The sequence below is a fragment of the Furipterus horrens genome, unplaced genomic scaffold, assembly GCF_987537825.1.
Source record: "Furipterus horrens unplaced genomic scaffold, mFurHor1.1.pri manual_scaffold_1, whole genome shotgun sequence".
NCBI classification, from domain to species: Eukaryota; Metazoa; Chordata; class Mammalia; order Chiroptera; family Furipteridae; genus Furipterus; species Furipterus horrens.
The window spans coordinates 158,764,871-158,780,641 of record NW_028327171.1 but is presented as its reverse complement, the minus strand read 5'-3'; the positions used below and the strand labels follow the sequence as shown (position 1 = coordinate 158,780,641).

Sequence of the window (15,771 nt, the reverse complement as noted above, 5' to 3'; positions counted from 1 at the left end):
AAATAGTTTTTAAAATACCATAAATTCTAAACTATTAATTTTAAAGTAACAGGTACAATTAAGTAATTTTAGGGATGTACCTGAATCTATTCTGTATCTTCATCATAAGTAGATTGTGTTTAGTAACAAACTAACTATCAAACAAACATTTGATAGATTTCAACAGTTGAACTTCTGTGCTTTATTCAATATTTGGAATTCTAAAAATACCAAAATACTAAAAACATATGATATCTGGCCTCAATACAAAATGTAAAGGTTTCTTTTGTAGAGAAGAAGGGTAATCTTTTAGCCAGCAAGCAGCCATGATGACCATCCTCTGGTTTTATTCTATTATTGGCTAAATATAGATTGATGTACTTGTCTCCACTGTACCAATGTATAATGGATGAACATGATTACTGATGTAATTTAGAAACAGGAAGCCTTTAATCTTCTACTCAGATCAATCAATTACAATACATAGGTTATAGACTGTCCTAGGATCTTACACCAAAACCTAAATAGAACTAAGCTTAGCACTAAATGAGGTTGGTGAAAATGTGAAGTCCACAGAGATTGCTCATATGAACCCAGACAAAGGAACTTTAACCACCATGTAGTTAATTTCCCAGGACAAACAAACAGAGACTACTCGAAAGGTTGTAGAGAAAGAAAGAATATTTCAGGGAGTAAAATGCCACTTTTCCTTTTGAATAAACCACTTTTCTACCCTTTAAGTGAAATTCATGGGTTTTCAAACTCAATAATCTATGAAAGTTAATATCAGACTCACAACTACCCTTTGCATGTCAATAAATCTTGTTATATGGCAGATAAATGTTGTATTTCAAACAGCATTTGAAAATGCCTATTTCTTTAAAAACAATATTCATTCACCCAACTTACACATGATTTGATAAAAACTATATTTCATGTGACTTTGACATAACTTAATGTTGTATTTTTTAGTGAACATGAAAGCTTAATTACAGTTTATACAGTATGTTGTTTGTTCACTTTTCTCTGGAGTCTTGATGAATTTTGGGATTGATGTATTTGAGCTTGGATTTGCTTAAGAAGCAAAATAGAAAAGAAAGATACTTTAGAAATTGGATGAAAATAGCCCTCTGTGTTTCTGTGGGTATCCATTGAAGACAGGTAGTGTTTGTAAATATATCGGGGCCACTTTCTTGATTTTGCAGTTCTATTGTCTCCTGCTATCCTAGTCAGAGAGCAGTTGCTAACCGCAGAGTCAAGAGTCAGCACCATGGATAGCTTCCTTCACATATTTATTACCTGGGAGAACTGTGTTGTTTCACAAGCCCAGCTGCAGCTAGAACAGAATGACAGTATGATGTACTTACGTATACCAAAAAAGGGGAGTAAATAAAGCCATATATTGGAGAAGCGTGTTTTTTTAAAAAAAAATATTCGAGAGAGGGATCTGGACAGGTTTAGGAAAGCTAAAGCTACTATAAGAGCCCGAGGGTTGTCATATATTGCTTATGTTTAAGTAAAGCTAATTAACTGGAAAAGTCAACATTCCCAGGCAATGTCTCACCTACCCCATTCATTTTCATTACTCTTATATCAAAGAGTAAGAATTGATTAAGTGTTTTGGTTTGGGGTTTTTCCCATCGGCTTGTATTTTCTGGAATATAAAATAAAAGCCATTATATTTCTTTCCTCGTTATTTATTACAGTCTACATGATTCACCTTCCTAACATCGTCCTCCTTCTCGGATCTTCTCGGTTCCATCCTTTTTTTTTTTTTTTTTTAACTTCAGATTCGAGGTTGAAACTGGGAAAATACGGATATGACTGAATCAAGGCACCTAAAACCCCAAAACTTTATCATTTAACTACATGGTTTATAGGGGGTTCTGAACCCTTTATCGTCAGTTAGAAACGAGGTTTTTCCGTGTTCTAATTCTGTAGGCTGTAGTGGTGGTAATATCCATTAGGGAAAGGGGCGTGGAGAGGCTGAATATTAGGTTAAAAGAGGGAATAACACAAATGAAGCCAAAAGAAGCAGAAAAACTAGAAAAACAACTTAGAAAACACCCTCTCTTTGTATGGCTTGTTATATTTGATTTGCTAACTTTCCAGAAGAACTATTTGGGCAGAAGTATGTGTACTTATACGAGATTCCCGCGTTGGCGTGCTCTGAAAAGCAAAAAGGAAGCGGACTCGATTCTGCCCATCCTAAACCAGATGATTCCTTAGAAATGGTGGAAGAGAGCAGAATAGCGTGCCTATGTGTTCGGGAGATGAGTGGCATGGGAGGTCACACTAAGACTGGTAACTCTTAGCCCCACCCACCTTTTGTTCTTTCCCCCTAGCGCCCAGCCTCGCCCATTGCAAACTCTCTTTGATTTGTACCAGTTTCACTCACAGTCTTTGGCCTTATCTTTCTTGCCGCCTCCAGCACCTGGAGACACAGTCATCCCCCAACCTTGCACCTCCTTAGGGGTTCAAGCAGTGAAACTGGGCATGCCCAGCGGCAGAGCCAGCAACCTTTAGTCTTTAGGAGTCGCGGTCCAGCACCAGGCAGGGACCGGAGTACCAATTCAGCACCAATTCAGCCGGGAATCAGCGCCCAGCTCCACCCAGCCCGGGAATCCCAGTGCACCTTGAGGCTAAATCTGCACCTTTAAGTGGATCATCCTCAGTCCTCAACCTCCTGAAAGCCACCAGAGTTTAGAGATAGTCCTCAATGAGGAACTGTTTTCCCACCTGTCTTTGAAGCTAAGGGTGTTTTAACTATTACAGCAGCGTGAGGACCTCAGGGATGGAACCCTTGACCGGAGGCCTTAGAGATCACCTTCGCAGAGTAGCTGTTTGTCACTAGAGTTTTGAAGATTTCTTGTCTGGCTTTCGCTAAAGCACGCTTGAGTAATCCAAGCTGTGGCGGCGCCCAAACTCGAGGGATAAAGGAAGCAAGCAAGCAAACAAGCGCGCACTCTCGTGCGCGCCTGTGTGTGTGTGTGTGTGTGTGTGTGTGTGTGTGTGTGTGTGTGTATGCGCGCGTGTGTAAGGAAGAGGGCGGGGATAGAAACGTCAAGCCCTCCCTCCCCCCAGCCTCCTTCTTCTCTTTCTCCACTCCTGCAACAGCCACACAAGTCTTCCATCCCTCCCCTCGGTCATTCGTAGAGCTCTGGGAAACCGCCTGCCAGGTTAAGCCCATTTGCAGTGGGAAATTGGCGCTGTTTGGGGGCAGAGAAACAGATCGATTGCCCTTGTGACTCTCCACCCCCCTCCCCCTACCCCACTGCTCCCTCCTCCTTCCCTCGCCACCTCCCTTCACCCCGCCTCCTTTTCTCTCCCCACCCCCAAACCCTCTCACCCGCGGCAGTCCGGGAGGTGAGGGGAATGGATTGGACTCCGGTGGGGAAAGCGGGTGTCTAGAAGTGGTGCTAATGGGAAGAGATTTCTGGTTTCAAAAGAGGATGCTCTGCCACAAAGAGCAGCTCGCACGCTGGCCTGGGCTCTAGCAGAGGAGCGATCCCGGGAGAAGTCCGGAGCTCGCGGGGAGCGCTCTTCCGAACACCGGGGTCAACATGCCTGTCCGCAGGGGGCATGTGGCACCACAAAACACATTTCTGGGGACGATCATACGGAAATTCGAAGGGCAAAGTAAGTTCATTTGTTCTCTCTCCCTCGCTTTCGGCTTTGATAGTGCACTTGGCGTCCGCCACTGACAAGCGGAGACGGCAACTCCGGGCTCTGGCAAGTAAGAGGCTGTGAAACAGAGCCAGGAGATTCTAATGGCAGCGGGAGTGTTCTCCCTCTTATATTAATTTTGATTTACATTTTAGATTTTGGTCTCCATTATAGGAGGCAACTTGACTCTTCTCTCCCACTGCTACCTTAACTGCCCTAATGTCCTACTCTTCTACTATCTTAACAGGAACGTACTAGTATAACATGGGTTTATATTTTGAGACTGTTTTATTACAGAGTTTTTCAAAGTCAGGAGCAGGGCAGAGAATACTATTGAAACTAGAGAATGTAAATGGTAACAGCGATGGAAATGGCTATGCAAACTATATATCATCTTGGTTAAATAGCAAGGCTTTGTCATGACAGGGATGCTTGCTTGCTGCTAGTTCATAGAAGCTAAACTTTGCATTAAGTCAATGCAAATTTATCTCATGCAGGATAATTTGGAAAAAAGTATTGATTCGTCCTGGTTCCCAGTGTAAATTGTTATTCAAAAGAATATTTTTGTCCCTTTATTATCCCCTTCAATTTCTATCTAGAAATTAAAAATTGAACTACACTAAGTAAATCCCACAAAGATTGAATGCAGAAAAAGTCAACATTCTCATGTGAACTAACTATAAGAAATAACTGTTATATAAATATGTTAATTTTAAATCCTATGTTTGTTCATTGATATATGACATTTAAAAAATCACATTAACATATTTATGTTGTATATTTTGAAGTTATTTTAGCACTGTCTTTAATTACATGAACTTTTGGATAAAATAAACTTGTACATTCTGCTTTATACTCTATCTGGAAATGGTAAATATAATTGGTGATCAAAACTTAGTAAACCCTTTGTATCAAAATACCTGCAACTACACAAAAATTCAAGGTTCTCCCCAAGTAGAAGTGGAAAGGTGTTAACATGATATTTACTGTGTATGTGGATGTGTGTGTAAACATTTTTATCTTCTGGAAACTATATATTATGAAATTTGAACATTTCCATTACTGAACTATTAATTAATGTGGAATACTTTCATTGGTAATAGTTTTATTATTTTTAATACGATGCAATGTAGTATACCTTAGAGAGATAGAGAAAAGCTAAATCTAATAATAATAACTACTTTAAGAAAGTTCTAGTCTAGAGATTAAGATAGAAGTGAGAAATTCGACAGACACAGAATGTTTCACCATTTTGGCTTTGAAAATATTTATCTTACAATTAGATGGTATTCTGGAAATATCGATGGGGCAGCTGATTGAGTGTGCATTAGAACCCCAGGGAGTCAGAGGATTTGAGAACTAGGTTATTTGGGAAATTACATTCTCAAAATTTGAAGAATAGTTCCTTAATACATTTTTGTTAAAACTACTTATGACCAATAATCTCACATTTAGGGTTGTTGTTTTTTTCTCCTTCCTAAAAGTGTGGGCAGTTAGCAATTTGAGAAGTAACTGCATTTCAGATCTCCTGTTATACAACAAATTGTTTCAATGTTTATAAGAAACTTGTCATTGTTTTTAAAAGATATCTTACTATCTTCTTATTACAGATAAAAAATTTATTATTGCAAATGCCAGAGTACAGAACTGTGCCATCATCTACTGCAACGATGGGTTCTGTGAGATGACTGGCTTCTCCAGGCCAGATGTCATGCAAAAGCCATGCACATGTGACTTCCTCCATGGGCCGGAGACCAAGAGGCATGATATTGCCCAAATTGCCCAGGCCTTGCTGGGGTCAGAGGAGAGAAAAGTGGAGGTGACCTACTATCACAAAAATGGTAAAGTTTACCTATTTAAGATTTCTTGTAATTTATTTCATTGAAATGAAATTTTGAGAACTGATTACTGAAAGTTCATGTGCAGAGAAACCCCAGATATTTAGGTGTAGATATATGCTTTGCTTATAGTATTTTAGAATTCAAAAAACATGGATATTCTCATTAGTGGACTAGTAAGAACAATTTCTTCTTTGAGTAAGTATCCTCCATACTTTTCAAAAGTGCAGTAAGTTAATGACACTGAGAACAAAATGCCACAAATATTACTCCCTCCCCTTTCTAAGGAATGATAAAAGGGCCAATAATTTACTGGTTTTATTGCTATACATCTAATGAGAGAAAAATACAGAGTATTATATTGTTGCTTTAACTCAAAATACTTTACAAAGCCAAGTCTGTTGAAAAGTATATCTGAAACTAAAAATATTATGTTTCTTGGCTCTTTAGCATTATTTGATAGGCAAAATCTCTTTTCTCTTTTGCTTCTTTTTAAACAAGATTAAGAATAATATATGAGAACTTCTAAAATTGTTCTAGTAAACCTATGTATATTCAAATAATAAAGGCTGTTCATATGTTCAAGAGTTGTCTTAGAAAACCAAATGGAGAAAGAGAACTATGATACTGTGGAGCTGTTAGTACTTTTTTTTCAGCTTCAGCAAAACTGGCATCCTGAACTTAAGGTCAAACGTCAACTTCAAGGGAACTCCTCCTTTCAGACTTGCTATGGGACCATAAATATGTTAGACCTATAAAAGTTATCAAAAATATACATTTAATGGACATGTATTCATTAAATGTACAATATGTATATAAACCCACATGTAATAAATATTCAGATATACCCACTTTAAAGTATATACATTTCTAAATGTGTACACTTAATTATATTTGACAACTTGGGTGTAAAGATGAATGGATTAAAATGTATATTATAGTTATTTTGTAGATATTGCACTATCATTTACTTCATTTCATTGATAGAAATTAGTGAAGCAAAAGGATATATAGTCAGCTTTCTAGGTAACTTAAGTTTTGAAACTGAATACATGAGTATGTGTTATAGCCTACAGCATAAATTACTTGTCATTGAACAAATTCTAGCAGGGGAAAAGTTTAATTCTTCTTCCCTTTATCTCATAATTAAGTATTTCATGATAGAAAATGTGTAATTCTTAATTACTGGATTTTCCTTAACATCAGTTTGAGTCAGTATGCATAATAAAGTATGATTGGACAAACAGGTTTGTGTAATTTTGGATTAATCTGAAATGAAAGCAATTATATGATTATTAACCTACATAGAGACTGGTTTTAAAGTTCTTCTCACTTTTCTCCCACTTTTCAATAAGTAGTGTTGGCAAACTAGAAATAGCCTAATTCCCCTGTTGTCTTGAAAATACTTCTTAGACTGAGGCTTTACCCAAATGCAACTCATCTTGTGTGTGTGTGTGTGTGTGTGTGTGTGTGTGTGTGTGTGTGTGTGTGTCTGATGTCAACAATTTGACTTCTGGCATAATTTAAATGTCTGACATTTTTTTATCTGAATATTCATCATGATGTTGACATTATATTGCGGTTACTACAGGTCATATTGGCTCACATTTGGTCATTATATTTTCTGGGCTATTTCAGAATTTTTTCAACTTAGAGAAATTAAGTATAAAATTAATCTGGACTGCCAGATTACTTAGATACTAGCTATATTTTTCATATAGTGTTTTCAAATAGAAATGATTCTTTATTAAGTGGAATAGTGATTTTTGAAACCTAGTTTAACTTGAATAATGTGAATGTAAAATAATATCAGAATACTTTAAAAAAAAGAATTTGTCACAAACTTCAATGTAAAAATTTCTGCAGTAAAGATATTGGTATTTGTTTAATACAAATCTTCTTATTTCAGTGATTTCCCTGGTTACACAAATTAATACTTCTCTGTTTTGCACAAAAAAAGTTTATTTGGAAATTTGTTTAGTATATAAATAATCAACCTTTGGTGATGATTTTGATCCTGTTGGCTTTGCTTTCAGGTATGACTCAGTCTGCAAGGACTTGGGTAACTTTAAAGTTAATGACAAATACTGCCTAGTTTGCTTTCATGGATCTGGGAAACATGAGGAGATGGGTCAAGAGTTTTCTTTATTTCCAAAGAAAAAGATAAATTTGAATAACCTTTAGATTGTAAAGACACAACCAGACTTATTGGCTCTGAATGTAATCAACTTGTGTTTTTGCTACTAGTTCATATGCTTTGAATAGACTCTTTGGGGTTTATTGGTTTTATTCACATGGTATCTTCAAAATCAGTCAGAGCTTGTGGAAGTCTTGCCTCTTAAAGACCTGTCAAACATTCCAGATTTATAAAAGCATAAAGGGATAAAATCACCCACACTTTCATTGATTTGTTTCCTGAAGTTTCCTTAATTCTTTATTATTAAGCTCATTTTCTTTTGAGAGGTTCTTGGTGTCTGAAGAGTATGTACAGAAAATGCTTTCTTATTCTTTATTTAGCATTTCATAGGAATATAAATAGTGATGTAGTATGCAAAATGAGCAAATTAACAAAAAGTTAAAATATTCCCTTTCCAGTTTTTTCATTCACTCATATTGGAGTAGCAAAAATATGAGCATGACATTATTTCTGAAAACCTGTTTTTCAAATTGGCCAGAGGGTTTATAAGCAGTTGAAAGCCTGTGATCTATACAATGAGTTCACATTGATGCAGTACATAGTGAGCTGCATGATTACCATTGTGAAGCAACACTTTCTACCATGCTAGATTATGTGATTTCACTCCGTACAGTAGGACTTGATGTTTACCAGAATATAAATTTTTAAAAACCTATGTATTTGTGTTAGGAATATTTGACAGCCCTTCTTTTGAAGATCTGTTTCATAGTTTAAATCATTATTGCATAAATCATTCTTGGCAGCTGTGAAATATTGCTTGAGGTAATAAAGATATAAATCTTTTGACATAAAACTCTAATTATACAAAACTATAATTATGCTGAGGCTTATATAAAAATGGTTAAGTATTTTAGTAGCATAATATATTCATTTTAAAACACTTTTTTAGGAATAGTGTTTGAGAAATGGCAAACAGTTACTAACTAGCTTATAGTTTAGAGAGGAAGCTAATTATTTAAAAAAACAGAAGAAATAATTTAGGCATCCCTTACTTTATTGCTCATCTAGTTTGGTGTGTGTCATGGGTTAGAGCTAGCTAGTTTAAGTGATAAACCACTTCAGCAGTATTTAGATATGTTATTTTTACCTTAAATTATTTCGCAGCTTTAAACATTTGAAAAAATAAAGTAAATTTCTGCAAGAGAAATAAAGGTCTTAACTCAGAAAAACGGGACTTGAAATGCATTATTTTTAAAGAACTGAGCATTCCCATATTTTGTCATTATGCTTTTAGACATAGTACAATGGCAATTTTGTTAACAAATCAGAAATATCCCTATCTTTGTGCTGCTTTTAAAAAACCAAAGGATGAAAAGGGGCTAAGGGAAGTCCTTTTCTGGTCCAGACAGGGACCAGATGCAGACAGAGTGCCCGTTATGATGGAATCAGTACAAAGTTCCAGACCCAGCACTGGATTCAACTAAAGTAAAAAGAGGTGAATCTACCACCTCTAAGAGTTATTTGGAAAGGCCTTAAAGAAAGTGTCGTGTTGCTGTGAGTGAAGGTGAAGATGCATACTGGGGGTCACCTTTCCCTAAGGTCGTGTTTTAGGCACTGGAGGCACAACAGGAGATGCAAAGGAGGATACAAAGTGATGATCTCTGCTGTTAGGATACTTGAATCATAGAATGACTCGTGTTCATTTCTATCTTCTCCCAAAATGTTTTTATGAAATTGTTTTTAAAGAAAAAAATCTATATACAATAAAGTTTTTTTTTTAATCTCCCCCCAAAAAAGTTCTATTTGTAAGGAGAGAAAAAATAATTACGAAGTATTTGGCAACTTCCAATGAAGTTACAACAGCTTGGAGTGTTAAAACCTGGGGTTAACAGTTCAGCTTAACAGTTCAGAGTCAAAAATCAAGACATACCAACCACAGGGGAGAAGAAGGAAGGCACATGTAGACTATGAATGAAGAAACTTTTATATAAATGGAAAACAGAATTAAGGGTTAAATACCACTCTTCCTCTATTATTCCACCCTAATATAAACTTGTTTATACTTCCGGTCTCCTTTTGTCATTTATATGTAATAATAACTTACTAAAGAGACAATGTAGTTTGCTTAAAATGTTAATAGCTCCAAAATAAATCTTATAATAGCTTTACATGTTATATGACATGTAAAATATTCAGCTGTCCTAATTCTGAAATTGTAGTAGAGATACAGATGGTGAATTTTAGAAAAGAATAGGAATATGTTTTGTATGTAAGTAATTGAAACAATTAGAAAGATTTCCAGGGAATATCTTGCCTAGAGTTTGTTCATTTTAACTTTCATTTTATATATTTTCATGTTCCATTTAATAGAATATTACTGTGATACTACTATTAAAATACGTTTCTATTACATACCTAAACTTTATATCTTATAAACATAAGCTATTATATAGAATTTAAATTTGATCAACTGTATTTGTTGATAAAATCGGAATTCTCAAGAATCATTCCTCCTCAAAACTTGACAAGTGTATTTCACTATTGTCCCAAGTGAAAACAAATGTTCTAAGACTGGGTGGGCTGTGTTCATCAGTCCCTTTCACCACTCACCAGCACCATATCTCTAAGCAACGTTGGTGCTAAGAAGCCCTATTGTCTTCCAACTTGAGAAATAACTGCTCAGTTATTTTCATGCCTGAAGGGCTTGAGAACAAGGGTCAGCTTAAGGTTATGTGCATAGGCCTAGATTTATAGGGAAAAACTGGTTTCTCTGGCTTCTATTGGCTTCCAATGTTGTTTTTATTTTTATTTACTTATTTTATTTATCCTATAAATAATCACTAAATCAGTTACTGTCCATTGGCAGCCAAGAGAGTCCTAAGATAAATGAGACAGGGAAGTAATAGTTTGAGCATAAAATGTTAAGACAGAAACACTCATCTGGCCTAAACGTGAGCCCTCAGGGTCATTTTTTAATTTTATTTTCTCTGTCTCTTTCCTAAACCTAACTGATCAGAAATTCTTTTCAGTCTTTATATCTGAAATCTTTTCCAATGCTACCCCAACTTCTTCAGCTCTGCCAAGTATATTAGTTGAAGCTCTGTTAATCCTTATTCTGGAGTACTGAGTATCAAAGTTTCCCTCCCTCTCCAATCCATTTTTCACAATGCCATAAGAGAACTATTTATGAAACAAGAATTACATACCATGATGACTTATTGGAACAAGGCATCAGTGTAAATGAATTTCAGGTATTAAATAATGGGCACAACAATACCATATGGTATATACTCTTATTTTTCCTTATTATATGAGAACACTGAGACTCAGAGAGATTGAATAATTTCCAGGTTACACACAGATCATAAAGTGTTGAAGCCCGAGCCTTTAACAACTTTGCCATATTTGCTGCTCAATGTACTTATGTCTTAGCATGGCTTAACAATCTATCTTAATTCATTAAAACTCTCAGAATAATGTTTTAAATTAGTAGGATATTTGGTGGCATTAAGAGTTTAATTTACTTGGATTTTAAGTAGGGTATGTTTAGAGGAACAAGCTATATTCCTAGCTCAGGCAATAACTACGTGAACTTGACTAAGTTTACCTTTCTGGTGCCTCAATTTTCTTTTCTGATCAGTATTTGGAGAATAATATCCACTTTGTTAGGCTGAGTGAACATGTATACAATAAACTACATAGCATTTTTTCTGGTTGCTATCTCATAAAATATGTCCAAAAAATATCTATTAGTTGATTATCTTTTCAACTCCATTTCTCCTAAAAATCTTATGTTCCAATAATACCTGACTGCTCAGAATTTCTCAAATAAGCCAAGCACTTTTATGTCACCAAGTCTTTGTTTACTCTTCAGAAGTTTTCCTTGATCTATAATAAACAGTACAAAGAGTCTCTGAATAGATTACATTTTCCTCAGCTTCTGACCCTAAAGAACCATTATCTTCCTTCCAAAAACTGATAAAGAGACTTCTGTATGAAGTACTTCCTGATGCCCCCATTGCCTGCTCCAGAACATTAATTAGCTTAGCTCTGTGTCTCTTTAATACTTGGTTGTCAACTCTAGTGTAGCACCTGGAGTGTACTCCATATCATTACATACTATTGTAGTTAATGTCATCTGTTATTTTTTTTTCTCATTCAGAAAAAAAGTACCAAGCTTTTAAATTTTTATATCCAGAACATGTGGAAGAGAATCTGGTATAAAGTATATGCCCAATTAGAACTCACACAAAGAATAAGAAGAGGATGAGAAATGATGTCATAGAGTTCAAAAAACAAGAGACATGTTGAGATCAGGAAAGCCTGAGGAAAGTGAGTTGCAGGAAAAGTGATGTTTCGATTTTTATGACTTTCTTTAGAACACTTCTAAAATGTTAAGAATAATTTCACCCTTAATTTTCATTAATGTATATATTCCTTTGCTTAATAAGCTAAGGCATTAACTTATCTTCATAGCTTATAACTATGCAAACAGCTAGAAAAACATTTAATGAAGAATTAAGGAGCAGTTATTAACCAGAAATTATTAACCAGTTACCTAAGTGTCACTCACTTGCCACCAAATCAGAATGACTCTCACTAGTGTCTCCAATGGTCTCTATGTAATAGCCATACTCAAAGCTTTCATCTGTTCTTTTTTGAATTAATTCATTGCTGTTTGACACTCTCCTTACTACACAAGTTACATAGTATTGACATTCTATATCTAGTACAGGATTTTATCCCTCAGTGTTTTCTTGAAAATTTTTAATTGACAATGAAGCTGGTTTCAGGGTCAATCAATAATGAGAGTGTTGAATCTAAAATTATTATTGTCAAATGAATGTTTTCTTTCTATATACTGTGTTGCTGCATTTAGCAAAAGTATTGCATTACCAAGAGACAATAGAATCAGACAGCAATAGGACATTAATCACCATAAAGTAAATTTGTCCTGTTACTGAACAATTAGGAAGGTCAAATTGCCACTTGTCATAGGTAGGTTATGAGAAAATTGAGTACCAGGCTCCTATTGTTATGATTGAACATTTTCTATCTTCCTCTTCTTCCTTTAATTCACATGAAGTATCTAATTAAGACTATCAAAATACTCTTTCTGTGGACAGCTCAAATCATGTCTGAGGCAACTCGTGTGCCTTTTTCTCATTTAAAGTAGCTTTGCACCTTCACAAATTCTCCTGTTTTGTGACTGTCTCACACTGCCTTTTACTTGGAAAATGGGTAAAACAGGCTTGGCTGGTGCTTAGTGGGTAAGAATTGGAGAGAAAGAGAGAAGACTGTAGGTGCATTTATGCCTTTAGTTGGACGAGTTTGTAAAATGATCTCAAACTAGATTGCGTTAGGTAGGGCTTGGCAAGGTTGCTCTAGCCACACTGCTTTTGTTCACCTGCTTTTTCCTCTGAGTGACCAGTTAGAAGACATGTCACAGCAGGTGGAATCTCGCTATTCTTGGTTTTATTGATTCCTTTCCTGTTTTTTCTTCTTTCCTAAGACTCATCAGGAGTGTTTCTATTTGTTGTTTTTTTGATAGGCTATTAGTTCTTACATGTTGTTTGAAATATTGGTTTTGAAAAATACATAATATCTGAATTGGTTTAAGACAACCAAGAATGGCTGTGGCTTCTCATACTATTGACCTCTATGTTCAAAACACCCTTCTTAATTCTGTTCAGTAAAATCTTTATTAATGACCTATGATGATGGGCATGATGACAAAAATTAAAGTATAAAATTAATGGTGGTTTTATAACCAATTTCTCAAATATCAAGTAAAAAATATATAGGACAAACTAAATAACCTTTTTCTATGTTAAAAAGAAATAAATATTTGTTTATTTTAGAAAGAAACAAATATTGAAGTCACATTCCTAAGGTCTTTGAATGTACTCATTAAAAACACATCAAAGTAAGAAACAGTGTTAGAGATATGCAACATTGTATATTATGTGAATAATTTTTAATCAAGTTCCATTTACTTCTTTTAGCAACATTAAAATTTCTTTTAATGTTGCTAAAAATTTCTACATATACCATTTATTTTCCTTAATAGTGTTAACCAGTTGATCTTTAGCAATACATTAATTTAGGACTTCAATACACATAGGTGTATTAATTGGCATGGTTATATTTGATAGATCATAGCCCTCTACCCAGTTTAGATCTTCTCCCAAATGTTAACTAAGTTAAAATTCTGTGACTGGCTCTTTATATATTACTTTATCAGATTTTTATGACAGCTTTGGGAGTATATATTATCCACTTTACAAATTAAATTGAAGTTCCCAGAAGTTAAGTAAAGTACTAATGATCACAGAGCAAGGTAGAGATAAGGTTTAAAATCTAGACTTGCCTATGCTTACAGACTTTATTGCCCCCAAATTATACACTTTTTAAACCTCATCTTAACCCATCCTATATGTCCTAATTCTAGTTATTAATCATAGATTTACTGATTACCTGATGCATGAAGGTGATTAATTCACACCAAAGGGTAAATGAAGTGAGCTTTATCTAAGGTATTTTGTATTTTAAACAGAACTGTGTCATTCAAAATGAATCTCTACCTTGCACGATATGTGATTTCAGTAGAATGAGTATAGCTAGCATGTGCTTGTAGTCTTTGCAGAATTACTAATGGCATTCTTTTTTACTCTTACAAGTGTCCCCATTTGGGACTGTAAATTATATGGCCAGTTTATAGTTGGGGGGTATTTTTAGTGAAGGGCCTCTCGGTTGCTCTTTGCGTAGTCATTATCCAGGAAGTCCAGAAGAAAATTCATGTAGTAGTGTGATTCAGTAGCAGTTCTATTGTGTTCTTATCCTCTCCTCTTCCCCAAAATTAGCTTTATTTCCTGGGAAAATGATATGAGTTGACCAAATTCACCGCTAGTATTTAAAAGGGAAATCATGAATTCATTGGTGAGATGAGTCTCTGGTTTATTTAAAACACCTGCAATTCTCTCCATCTTGGGCCACGTGTCAGACTCAGCTCTTGCTGCATACCCTGCGATCCATAGCTCTGAGCTCCTCCACTTGGCCGCCATCCTCCGCTTTGCATGGCCTTCTCTGAATCCCTCGGGAGAACTTATTCACATTTCCTAACATTTTCCCTTGTTTTTATTAGAACACTTATGAAATTATCTTGTAATAACTTGTCTCTATGTCTATTTCTTAAAGTCTTTGAAGGGACTTATTAAAGCATTTATATATATAAAAGAGAGGAAATGTAGAGGGTAAAAAATAAATTTAAAAGAATCCAAGAATATACCTGTTTCCCGATGAGAATGTCAGATGGGAGGTTCTAGAGAGTTTCATCCATTCATTCATTTGATTTCCTGTGCCAGTAATTTTGCTATATGTGAGAATTGTAAAATTAACAACTTACATTGTTTATTAATATAATAATTTGATAACTTGCTGTAATTCATTCTTATAATAACTTGTGGCTCTTTCTAAACAGACACAACAACTAATCACTCTTAATCAGTTAGACTAGGAGTGAGGTGATTGTTCAGGGTGTCCCAGAATGATCCTTAATGCCAAAACAGTCAGCTGATTCTGATGGAGCATCCACAGGTCAATAAAATAAATAGTATGTCTACATGTTCTTACAATAATGTATGCAAGTTTGCAATTGCATCCCTCCCTGAAAATCCTTAGCTGAATACACATGATAAAATAGTTATAAAACCTTGTAATTATTCTGATGTCTTTTTCTGCTATATCCACACGCTAAAAACAACCTCATACTTACTACACTGGTTTCTCAATACATTTCATTCTTTTTCCCAAACCCAGAGTCATGGGTTGAGATTGTAAAGTCTGGATGGTATCAGCAGACACTTCATCAGTCACATCCTGATATAGGATTTCACCACCCCCAAAAGGACTTCATATCTTTACTCTCTCTCCTAGTGATTTTAACTCCACTGTCAATAAATTAGAAAATACAAAGAACAAAATTTTTAAAAATCTGTAATCTTAAGCCTAAGAGGTAGTCACTTTTAAAATGATAGCATATATTCTGTCTATAATTTTTATACACAAATACACATACACGCACACTTATATTTTACAATATCAGAATTGCCCTAACTCTATTAAACTGTAGCCTATTTTTCTCTCTGAGAA

The 15,771-nt window shown here is 35.1% G+C and overlaps 1 protein-coding gene across 3 annotated transcripts in view; it reads left to right on the top strand.

The window, feature by feature from the left end:
* The first annotated feature begins 3,392 nt into the window (after nucleotides 1-3,392).
* KCNH7 (potassium voltage-gated channel subfamily H member 7) overlaps nucleotides 3,393-15,771 on the top strand; it is a 516,764-nt gene continuing 504,385 nt past the window's right edge. For all 3 annotated transcript variants that reach the window (XM_090267694.1, XM_090267702.1, XM_090267686.1), the window contains exons 1-2: nucleotides 3,393-3,618; nucleotides 5,256-5,486. In XM_090267694.1, the coding sequence (XP_090123820.1) occupies nucleotides 3,543-3,618; nucleotides 5,256-5,486 (307 nt within the window). In that variant the 5' untranslated portion in view covers nucleotides 3,393-3,542. The remainder of the gene's footprint in view (nucleotides 3,619-5,255; nucleotides 5,487-15,771) is intronic.